The sequence below is a fragment of the Manacus vitellinus genome, unplaced genomic scaffold, assembly GCF_001715985.3.
Source record: "Manacus vitellinus isolate BGI_N305 unplaced genomic scaffold, ASM171598v3 scaffold_61_pilon, whole genome shotgun sequence".
Lineage (NCBI taxonomy): Eukaryota > Metazoa > Chordata > Aves > Passeriformes > Pipridae > Manacus > Manacus vitellinus.
Genome location: NW_021940696.1, coordinates 1,713,444 through 1,725,538, shown reverse-complemented (window position 1 = coordinate 1,725,538; position 12,095 = coordinate 1,713,444). Strand labels below are relative to the sequence as shown.

The 12,095-nt window shown below is 45.3% G+C and overlaps 1 protein-coding gene across 1 annotated transcript in view; it reads right to left on the bottom strand.

Moving 5' to 3' along the window:
- Positions 1 to 12,095, bottom strand: part of ATRN (attractin) — a gene marked incomplete at its 5' end in the record, with an annotated part of 149,321 nt that overhangs the window by 83,084 nt on the left and 54,142 nt on the right. Inside the window, 6 exons of the mRNA XM_029963709.1 lie at positions 1,387 to 1,568; positions 3,857 to 3,995; positions 4,513 to 4,634; positions 5,729 to 5,949; positions 7,476 to 7,560; positions 11,878 to 12,032. Coding sequence (XP_029819569.1) covers positions 1,387 to 1,568; positions 3,857 to 3,995; positions 4,513 to 4,634; positions 5,729 to 5,949; positions 7,476 to 7,560; positions 11,878 to 12,032 — 904 coding nt within the window. The remainder of the gene's footprint in view (positions 1 to 1,386; positions 1,569 to 3,856; positions 3,996 to 4,512; positions 4,635 to 5,728; positions 5,950 to 7,475; positions 7,561 to 11,877; positions 12,033 to 12,095) is intronic.

Below are 12,095 nucleotides of genomic sequence, written 5' to 3'. Positions count from 1 at the left end.
AGCTCCGGGGCCTCCTCTGGACTCTCTCCAGCAGCTCCACGTCCTTGTGCTGTTATTCCCAGGGCTGGAGCAGCTCTGCAGGGGAGTCTCAGCTGAGACAGGGTCAGAGGGGTAGAATCCCCCCCTGCCCTCTGCCCATGCTGGGGGATCAGCCCAGGATAGAGTTTCCCACATTACAAGCATTCCACACCAATATCCCCTAAAACAGGCTCGTAGTCTCCTCAGACTCACTTTTCAAAGGACACCATAAATAGGAAAAAAACCCTGTCAATTAATGATTTTTGTCTCCCCAGTGTAAGGATTTAAACATGTTGCCATGTTTCTTTAGGAATTAACTCTACACTGAACTACTGGGATATCCAGAAACACCTGGAGCTGTCAGAACCAGGTACTTTGACGACACCCCAGGCTTGGTTTCCTCTTCACAAAAGATTTAACAAACAATCCTGCTTAAATTACACTTTACCTTTCCTTGACTAAATTGACTCCACTCTAAAACACTGCAACTGTTGCAACTCCAGTTGAAAACTACAAAGGGAATCAAAGCAGGGAATGTTCTTGTTTCGACAGGGGAATACTTCTCTTAAGTACTGAAGCACGTTCTCCCCTGAAAAGCAGCAATCCCGCTGCCTCCAGCCTCATTTATCCTGGATAAAACTCTTCCCACAGCAGCCTCTGGGACCCAGGAGTTAATACTCTGATGTGCCATGAAGTCCCAGCAGTTTTCCAGCCCAAGCCAGGATTTTAGGGACGCTGCCCAGCATCGCTCTCTGTCAGGGCTGTAGCACCACCTACACAACCTGCCCTGAACATTCCCTGCTCCTCCCAAGGACTGGAAAAATACATGTATTTATTTTATTGATGCATGAAGAGGGACAGATTCCAATTCACTTCTCCCTGGCTCCTATGAAAAAAGCACCTGCCACTGAATCCCACATAAATAACTCCAAATAAGCCAAGCGGCTCTGTGGAATAAGGAGGTGACATTTTAAACAGCTGCTTTTCTGAGCGGAATAAATAAGATCCAGTGCTTTGCATGAAACACCTCCAGTGCCCCAAAGGGACCTTTATTTATAAAATATTGTGTACAAGTCAGGAGAGGGCTCCTGCTGCAGCCCTGGATCCCACCAGGGAAACACAGGGGGTGATTCCATTACAGAAAGTGATACCTCTGAGGCACCGGGTATGTTTATATTTATCTTTCCCATTTACATTCCTGACAATCTCGGCTCAGAATCACCCAGAGGGTGCATTGAATTTCAAAAGGAGATCAGTCCTTTTGGGTTAAGAGGCATTTCTGTTGTGTACAGAGTACACAATACCCCGGCAGGGACTTCTCCACAGGCAGAGCTTAATTACACAAGGGGGCAGAAAAAAAGCACTCACCGAGGACTGGATCTTCTGCAGCTCCTTCAGGACAAAATCCACCTTCTTCTGGGTGGTGAGGGAAGCCAGCAGAGCACCGTTGGACCTGCAGGACAGCTTGGCATGGTCGTAGGTCTCCTTGGCATTGGTGATCTTCAGGCAGGAGTTGCCAACCAAGTGCCAGTTTGTTCCACAGATGTTTTCTGGGGAAGGGAGGAGAGAGGAAGTAAACCCAGAGACACAGGTGACCCTCACAGCGTTCAAAGGAGGGAGAGAACCATGAAAGAACATGAGCCCAGGTGGGTAAGAAAGCCAATGGCCCCTGGTCTGTGTGTCCCAGCCCTGTGCTGGCACTGCTGAGGCACCTCCAGCCCTGGGGGCAGCTCTGGGACCCTCAGACAGGAGAGACATGGAGGGGCTGGAGCGTGTGCAGGGAAGGGAATGGAGCTGGGAAGGGTCTGTTCCCTTCCCCAGTCCCTCTCCAGCTCTCCTGGAGCCCCTTTAGGCCCTGCCAGGGGCTCTCAGCTCTCCCTGGAGCCTTCTCTTCTCCAGGGGAACCCCCCCAGCTCTCCCAGCCTGGCTCCAGAGCAGAGGGGCTCCAGCCCTGGCAGCAGCTCCGGGGCCTCCTCTGGACTCTCTCCAGCAGCTCCACGTCCTTGTGCTGTTGGGGGGGCTCAGCCTGGAGAAAAGGAGGCTCAGGGGGGACCTTCTGGCTCTGCAACTCCCTGACAGGAGGGGGGAGCCGGGGGGGGGTCGGGCTCTGCTGCCAGGGAACAAGGGACAGGAGGAGAGGGAACGGCCTCAAGCTGTGCCAGGGGAGGTTAAGGTTGGATATCAGGAAAACTTTCTTCCCTAAAAATGTTGCCAAGCTCTGTCACAGCTGCCCAGAGCAGTGTTGGGAGTCCCCATCCCTGGAAGTGTCCAGAAAATGCAGTGGACGTTCCCTTCATGCCGTGGTTTGGTGGGATGGTGGGATTCAGTCAAAGGTTGATGATGATCTTGGAGGTATTTTCCAATTTTAATGATTCCATGAACCCTTCTACTAAAATAAAACATACAGCCCTATCCCAAACCAGTCTGACTTACTGGTGTGCCCAGAACTAGTGAGGAGCATTGACCCTCCTCCCCAACAGAAGGGTTTCAACACTCTTAGGGAAGGGTTGCCACGGGTTTTTAGGAATTTACTCTACACTTAATTAGTGGGATATCCAGTGTATTCTCTTGTTATTATCCAGCAATATTCCCCTGTTAAATCCTTATATTGGAGAAGAAAAGCTGTTTGGGGGAGCTGAAGTCTGACACCAGCATTTAGTTACCTTGCAGTATGTAATCAAAGCATTTATTACAATGTTGAGGAGTGAAATCATTGTAGGAGAAAGAGGAAAAGAAACCAAACTAGTATTTTGTTGATGGTTTAAAACCACTTATTCACCCACAGTTTCCAGGGGACCTTTTTAAAGGCAGAAAAGGGTTGTTGTGCTCCTGCCCCTGGCATGAAGTTCCAGGATTAATCCCTGGCTCATCTCGAGCACAATCCCACTCCTGAAGAATTCCTTTGTCTCTGTGGTTCGTTATTTCCCGTACAAAAAAACCCTGGGGGGCATTTCCAGTGGGAATTTAGACTTCACAGATTGAAAAGCTCTCGAGTGTCAGTTTTTCAGATGGGCTTTTTACACCCATCATCAAGTCACCCCCTTTTCTACATCAAATTAAACACACCAAGCTCTTGATCTACCTCATTAAAAGATGTTTTTTTTCTCACTCTCATGGCTCTGATCCAAAGTCTCCTCGATTTTTAACTCTTCCAGACTGGCAAAACCAGACCTGGACACGTCCAAGCTTATCAGAGTTCCTGGGGGAAGGTTTTCCATGCCCATTAAAATGTCCTGTCTGGTGGGTTTTTTTTCCCCCCTTTCTCTATATTTTATTACCTGCAAATGTTAATCACTGAAGATCCTGTATTTTTTTCCTCCCAGTCATTGAGATAAAAAAAAAGTTACTCCAAGGGGACTAATAACCAGCTCCTGTGAGCTCCACTGGAAACACTTAAACAGGAGAATTTTCCTTAAACACTTCAGGTGTTACTTGCCTAATTTGTCCAGTATGTGCCATTATGCTTTTGCACCAATTTAGTTCCCCAAATTAAATAGCATGCATTATTAACTCTAATATCTTGCAGAGGCCTATTATCAACAGCTTTTATCAAATGGAGAGGGAGAAATGAAATACAGCCTAATAATTACACACATGATCACAGCCCTCTTCAGACAATTGGGACTGAAAAAATATTCCAGCAGATTTGATGGATTTATCAGAAATTAAGTTTCATGCCAGAGCTGGTATGATTAAACAACATTATTTACTCCAGCCTAGCACTAAAAATTATAGATTTGGGGGGTGAAAAAGATAAAAATGAACAAAAAAAACCAAACCTAAACAACTTGAATTTGGGATTTTTTTTTTTTCTTACCTGACTATAACCAGCACCTACCTGGCAAAGCAATGCACTCCTGATTCCTGGGCTCCCACTGGCAGTTTTGATCCATGGCACAGCTTTTACAGCTTGTCTTTTTGTTACAGTAATAAGCAGGATTATCCTTGGGACAATTGTCATAGAGAGTAATAGGAACCTAAAAAGAAACAGCACAGGGGAGGTTTTTTCCCATATCCAACCAATGGGGGATTTAACAGCTGTGACTGCAACACTAAACATCCCAGTCCAGCCCTAAAAAGCCATTTATAGATATATTTTGGATATTTATGTATCCAAAAGCTGCATGGCTGGGTATCCCAGATATTCCCCCAAGCCACCACCTGACAGGTTTTCCTCACTAGAGCTTCCACCAGAGAGGGTTAATTTGTTATTTTTTAGGGGAAGCTCTGTTGGTATCAAACCCAAAATATGAGTAATGAATAATCACATCATTGTGATTCACACCTCTGCCTCTCCCTATGCCCACAGCCCTCCTAAATCCATTGGAAAATCCCACGAAAAGCCCTTGGATCAACTTAAGAAATCCAAGCATGTAGCACTTTAGAGCTAAAGAATAAGAAAACAGGGATTATAACACTGACAGACCAAAACATGGGGGGCATTTGCTATTCCACAGGGTAAATTAAAAGCAAGGAATATTCAGATTCCAGTACCTGCTCCTCTGTGCAGTTGTTGTGTGCTGGGATGCACTGGTCAGAGCACCACTGACAGCTGTTGGTGTTGGCTGTACAGCTGTAGCAGTCTGTAATCTGATCACATTTTTCATTGTCTACAACTAGTAAAGAAAAAAACCTGCATGACCAAAAACAGGCATTTCCCGACAGAGCTCTGAGAACTTGGTTATTTACAGCCAAAGAAACAAAACCTGGTTATTTACAGCCAAAGAAACAAAACCTGGTTATTTACAGCCAAAGAGACAACCAAACAGTAGCAGATTTGCTGTCAGCAACTAAAATCAGGGACTTCCAAGGCATTGGACTGGTGGAAAATTGCATTATTGGCATTTTTAGCGTCAGAAAATGCAGGAAGACATGAACGAAGACATGGATGTTCAGACATTCCATGAGGACAGTGATCATTTCCCATCATCTTCCTGCAAGCCTGGCCTTCAAGCACAGCATTTCCATGCCAAGCTTGAACTTTTCACTCATCTTTCCAATCATTTCTTGCCTGTGGTTTGTGAAAATCTATTGTACATTGAGAGCCCAGCAAAGCAATGTCCCCTCACATCAGTTTCTATTAAATAATTAAAGGATGACAATCTCTTACAGAATCAAGGGCTGGATAATTCAATGAATTCAATGAGTTATCCTGAGGGAAAACACAGGAATCAGACCTGAAAACATTCATTCCTTTTGTCCCTATACACAGAATCCCAGAAGGGTTTGGGTTGGAAGGGACCTTAAAGATCATTTGGTTTCAACCCCCCTGCCAAAAAATAAAGTAATTTTTCCTAAAGTTGCTCCTGAAGTTATTCCTGCTGCCTCTCTTGAAGAGCACAGGATAACTCCACCAGATCCAGACCCCCTTCCCTGCCCCGTGGGGCTGATCAGGGAATTGTTGGTTCTCCAAAGGTCAGTTCTTGGAGCAAATATCTACAGTGATGGTCCAGGCCTGATTCCTGGCTGATGATGGAAAAAGTAAGTCCAAGCAGCAAGACAGGAAAAAGATTTCATGAACAGTTTCAGGAATGAGACATGGAAACACCTCCAGGACACCTGGTCAGAGGAAGGACTGCCGGGCACATACAGAAGCACAACCACAACTCGACCTCATAATGGCACACAACCAACAACATGGCAGGGGAAAAAGGGGAAAAAGACCCTCCAAACACCTGGGAAAGGGGGATGGAAGGAATGTGGCACATACCTGGCTTGGGAGGACAGTCTTCAAAGACCTTCTGCTGCTGCTCCAGGGTGGCGTTTTCCCAGGGGACGCAGCGGGGAGGGTTGGGGGCCCACACACACCTGACCCCGGGCCCTGCCCGCAGGCAGGACGACTCGTTGGCAAAAGCCTCACATCTCTCGGGGGTGAACTTCAGGATGTCACTCAGCAGGAGGCTGTTGAAGCCTCCAAAGACGTACATGGTGCTGGAGAACATGGAAGAGGAGAGAGAAGGACTCGCGGGTGTTTTCGCGGCTCGCGCGCCGGCCCCGGGTAAACGGGATTTAAGGTCTGAGGGAGGTGTTTTATTACACCCCAGAGTGCATAAATCCAAATAAACAGCTCTTGGTTAAGGGAGGCACTAAAGAAAAGGTCAGTCCAATTTCACTGTTTCAGAGAAGCCACAGAATCTCAACAGACTCAAACCCATCCAAGGTCATGGACTGACCTTCCCCTCCGGCCAAAACTCTGGGAGGCACCTGACCGACCCGATGAGACCCAAAATTTGGCATCTTTCCTGTAATTTGCAGTGGCAAGAGAGGGAGGAAGGCTAAAAATCTGGGAGATGGTATCACAGCATTAAAGCAGAGTTCAGGAACTGGGACAAAACCTTTTGGTGCTTCGCTGTGGCTGCTTCGCTGGCACAAAACCAGTTTTCATGGCTGGTACCAACTGAGCAGAGTCATTGTGTCAGCTAAAAAAAAAACACCAAACAAACCCCAAAATAACAGAATACTTTGTAGGAGAAGGGGTGAGGTTTTTAAACCTTCTTTAGGACCACAATTCTCTCAGGTAAAACATCAAGTTTTATTAGTTACATAAAAATGTCACTCAAAAATTCCCTGTGAATCAAGTTTGTAGGCACAGGTAAAAAAGACAGTGGAGAAGGATCAAGGCAAGTTTTGGTTCAATAATGAGTATTTTTGAATATGACTTTTATCCTATTTTAGGACTCCTATGAAATAAAATTTCTCACAGTTGTTTGGTTCCACAGGCATAAATAGAGCAATAGCTGTTCACCTGAAGGCAGGAATATCACTACAGTGGGTAAAGCTTAACAGCTGGAATCTCACCTAGGATTTTCCCTAAATATTGGACATCACATGGCTGGGAAAGAAGAGCCCCACAGGATAAAGGTGTGTAAACTGAAACATGGACAAACTGAGATACCACGAGGCAAAGGAAGGTTTGGAGAAAGATGCACTGACAGCTCCTAAGTAAGAAACGTGAAATGAATTGGAAGGAGCAATTATGAAATAAGGAAGAAACAGAAATAAAGAGGAAATAGGAATATACATAAAAGTAGGAAAAAGGAACAGAAGTATGAAGAAAAATCAAGCTATTGAAAGAAGGAAGTGAGCTGAGGCAGTTTAGTGAGTTGAGGCAGTTCAGTCCCGTGAAGGGCTGATGGGCACGGGGGGACACTGAAGACTCTACAAAAGTGAAGAGCTGAGAACTTTCAGAGGTTCAGAGAATCACAGGGTGATTTGGGTTGGAAGGGAGCTCAAAGACCCTCCAGACCCACCCTCTGCCATGGGCAGGGACACCTTCCACTAGCCCAGCTTGCTCCAAGCCCCATCCAACCTGGCCTTGGACACTTCCAGGGATCCAGGGGCAGCCACAGCTTCTCTGGACAAGGCTGTTTCTGCCAGATCCTCACCCCTCTGGTCTCAGCATCCCTGCCCTCCCTGTGGGGGGTGTTTATGGAGGTGTGGAATGTCTCTGTCCTTACCTGTTGTACAGCACAGCCGAGTGCCCAAACCTGTTCACGTCGTGGTGGAGCCCCGGGCGGGGAAGGACCGACCATCGATCGCACGCTGGGATGGGAAACATTCATTTCAGAAACATTCCCAGGATAATGAACAGGACAATTACACAGCACAGTCCTTCCTGGAAAATCCCCAAAGTACCTGAGATCTTCCAACAAAGACACTGAGGGGCTGGAGCGTGTCCAGGGAAAGGAATGGAGCTGGGGAAGGGGCTGGAGCAGCAGGAGCAGCTGAGGGAGCTGGGGGGGCTCAGCCTGGAGAAAAGGAGGCTCAGGGGGGACCTTCTGGCTCTGCAACTCCCTGACAGGAGGGGGGAGCCAAGAGGGGCTTGGCCTCTTTTTCCTGGTCTCTTATCCCAGGGAACAGGACAAGAGGAAGCTGCTTCCCTCCTTTACCAGTGGAATTTTTCCCCGTGTAACAAGTTCAGTTTTTATCTGTTTACACGTGAATTATTTGCAGTTTTGCCCCGAACCAGCATCACTGAGAACAGAGGCTTATCTCACTTTTTATTTCCATTGCAATTATATTCCTAGAGGGCAGATATCCATGCTTTTAAAAACATTTCTCGCTCATCACAGCTTAGGGATTCGTGGCTGTTTTTCTTCTTCTAACACAACGTGAGATTATTCCATCTTTTTTTTCTATTAGCATAACATTTGTAAGTTCTACCTCATTTTTTTTTTTTACTCGGTTTCTCAGGTAATTTTTTTCCTTTGGGCAGTGCATAAAAAAAAAAAAAAAAAAAAAGGAAAAACAAGCTAAGAAACATCCAACCCACTGAGCAAAGGAACAAAGGCAGGGAAAGTCAGTCCAATTCATGTCACTTCGACTCCACAAAGGGAATGGGATCACCTTGGGGACCAACATCCCAGAGGCACTTGGATGCAATTTATGCAATTAGGAGAGAAAAGTCAATCTGCTGTAAAGATCCTCAGAGCCCTAAAATACTCCAAGATTCTTTAGTACAAGATAAAACTGTTGTGCCATGGACTGAACCTCTGGGAGGAAAAAAAAAAAAGCCCACAAATCAAACCAGTCCATGAGGGCAAAGAAGAACAAACTTATTCATTTTTTACCTAATTAAATCGGAGAACTGTTGGATAAAACAACAGATCCACGGCAATTTTGTCCAAAAGTGCTGAGAAATGAAAGACAAAGTGCCCTGTTGGATTTAATCCTTTGATGAAGTGTGACTTTAAAGTTTATTTTTACATGTCATCTGCTCGATTTTCAAAGAATTTAACCTATCCCAGCATCATTCCCAAGCCAAGAATGCACCATTCCAATTTTTTAGCAGGAGACTTCAGCAAAATTGGACAGCAATTTGCAGTTTTTTAGCCATCAAGTTGCGTGTCATGTGAGGCCAAGAAACATATTTTTCTAGATTAACAGAAGGCCTGGAATGTTTTGCTTTCTAAGCTTCTTTCCCATCTTTAACTCAAGATTAAGTATTGGAAAAAACGAGTAATTCTGAGACTACAAAAGAATCTTCTCCTTCCTGACTCAGGAGTTAAGCCAAGCCTAAGACTTAACAATGCCCAGGATTTATTAAATGTACTGTTCAAACAGAACACATCTGCTGTGAAAACAGGCAGCCTCTTCCTATGTTTGTGATCTAAATCTGAATTTTTGATGGGGTAAATAGAAGAGTTTTAATTTTCCTTCCGTGGCAAGAAAAGATCTTTGTACAAGTAGAGATTTACATGAATAGGAGAGGATTAAATGAGGCATTTTTTCCACTTAAAGCTGTTGCAGAGCAAGATATTCTTTGCCAAAGGCCAAAAAGACCAATTTTGGGGAATGGAAGAGTTAATTTGCCATTTTCCAAAAGGGAAAATACTGTGAGATTCAACAGGAATTGCACAAGCACACAGAGAGCTGGATTGTTATCCTGAAATCTTCCCAAACCAGGCATTACCTGGACAGTTTGGATTGAATGCACCCCAACCTGGTCAAGTGGAGGACAAAGGATGAGAAGCATCAATGAATTCTCAGATCTCCCCAGTTGCTAAAGCCCAGCACACATTTCTGACACCTGTTGGCATTCCCTTCTCCCCCAAAAAAAGAGATTTTCTGTCCTCAGAACACTCAGTGCATGTGCTCTCCTTACTTGGAAATTTGAGGATGGAAAACCAGGAAAAATCTGCTGATGTCAATAAAATTGGTTAATTCCAAAATGAGTTTTAATGGCAAAGGCTGAGAAGAGCTGGGTTTGATGCCTTTGGTTTAGACTGGGTTTAATTCCAGTGTTCTCCAATCTTCCAACCATCAGTATGATCACTAATTAACCTAATCACTAATCAATCAGGATCATTAATCAACAAGATGTAAAAGATGAGCAAACCAGCCAGACAGATTATCCTAAAAGTGGGGAATAAAGACAATTATTAAAGCCTCTTGGAGAAAACTGACCTTGCTTGGTTCTCTCTGGGTAACCTGTGCCTTGGGAATATCAAGGGACAGATAACAGGGGGTTTATATGGACTTATTTCCATGGAGACCAACATGAATATGAACAAGATAATTAATTACTGCAGAGATCCTGCAGGAAGAACCACCAAGGAGGTGTTTCTGCTGTGACACCAATGCTCAGCCACCCCCCTGAGGGATTCCTGGCACTGCTCCCAGGCAAATGGGAGAAGGAAAATCAGGCACAAGGGGTCCTGCCATGAGGAGAACAGAGAAAGTGGTCTGTTATCTGAAAAAAAGCTGCTCTTTTTGGGCTGAGAGTCTCTTCCCTAAAGAATGAGGGGATCCAAGAACACCAAAACACGTCTCAGCCCATCAGGAGAAACTAAATCAATGCAAGCTCTAAATCTCAGGGTAAAACTGAAAATTAACTGCACCCCTTATTCCATGTAAGGAAATTTCATACCAGGAACCTGCCTGGTGACTGAAATGAGTCAAAATGAACATCATTGTTGGCACATTTTGTCAAATTAATGCAAATTGGGCTTTAAATGTAACAGACAGTTCAATAGGTCAGGGCAGACAGCAGAATGCAGCAAGGAAAATCAATCACTGTTGCAATCAAAGTTTAAAAAAATTAAACTGTTGATGACTGTCACTGAATCATGGAATGGTTTGGGTTGGAAGGGACCTCAAAGATCATCTTGTTCCACTCCCTGCCATGGGCAGGGACACCTTCCACTATCCCAGGTTGCTCCAAGCCCCATCCAACCTGGTGGAATATCTCATTTTAATTCCTCAAGTTAAAAAAAAAACCACATCAAAATAAAGCCAGCTACAAAAGTTCCACAGGAATATGACTGGAAATCACAGGAAGCAGAAGGGACTGATCCCTGTAACGAAGGGGAAAGATGGCACAAGGATGTCAAACCCTGATGATCCAAGTAATTGGTTCAGCTGTGTTTTCCTCTCACAAACCAGGAGGGAGATCTCAGTGGACACACTGCAAGATTTCAGATTTGCATGATTAGTTCAGGGAATTCATCCTGAGAACCCAAATTCAGGGAATTCTGAGAGCAGCAGACAGATGTGATAGAACAGAGAATGGTGTTTTTCCCCACTGTGAGCTGTCTGGGTGTGTATGCACCTCCTTTTAGATAATTCCATCTCTTCTTTCAGATAATTCCATCTCTCCTTTTCTTCTCCTTCTCAAGTTCACCGTCTCTGGACTCCAAATTCACAAATAAATGCTGCCCTCTCCTGGCTACTCAAATTCACCAAAGCCAACCTACTACTCTGCTTTATTGTTGAATAAAGCAATTAAAACCAGAGTGTGCACTGCACAGGCTGAGTTTCAGCAGCTTCCAGTGCTTGGACCTCTCCTAAAAACCTGCCTTTTTTTATCAAATAACAAAACAACTCTCAAAACATCAGGAGAACTTATGGCTGAGACAGCAGGTCCGGGAACAGCCTCAAGTTGTGCCAGGGGAGGTTTAGATTGGATTTTAGGGTGCATTTTTTTTCAAGGAAAGGGTTGCAAAGCACTGGAACAAGCTGCCCAAGGAAGAAGTGGAGTCACCATGCCTGGAAGTGTTCAAAAAAACGTGGATGTGGCACTTGGGGACATGGTTTAGTGGTGAAGAGGGTGATGCTGGGCTGATGGTTGGACCTGATGATCTTAAGGGTGTTTTCCAACCTCAATGATCCCTTGATTTTTATGATTCTGTAACAAAACCCTAATTTTTCATGCCCAAGGTTGTGCATAAACCGCTGCTGGAAATCACAGCACCACCTCATCTCCTTGGAATTCTGGAGCAACCTGAGGAGCCTCCTTCTCCTGATCCCACATCCCTCTGCCCGGCAGCGCTCAGGACAGCACACCCAGCGTGGAAATCGGCGGCTCCCTCGGGATAGCCAAGAATTTGGGCCTTCCTTGGGATTTCTGGGAGAACTCACCGATGTCATAGGCCATGAAATCCGAGGAGAAGCACTTGGCCCCGTGGCTCATGGAGGTGTCGTTGTGGGTGTTCCCTCCAAACACCAGCATGGTCCCGCTCACCACCACGGCCGTGTGCAGGTAGCGGTAAAAGCGGCTGTCCTTCAGGATGGTCCTTTGGGAGTAAAAACACAGCCATTAACCAGGTGTCCTAGTTAGAACAGCTGGGCCCAGTTCA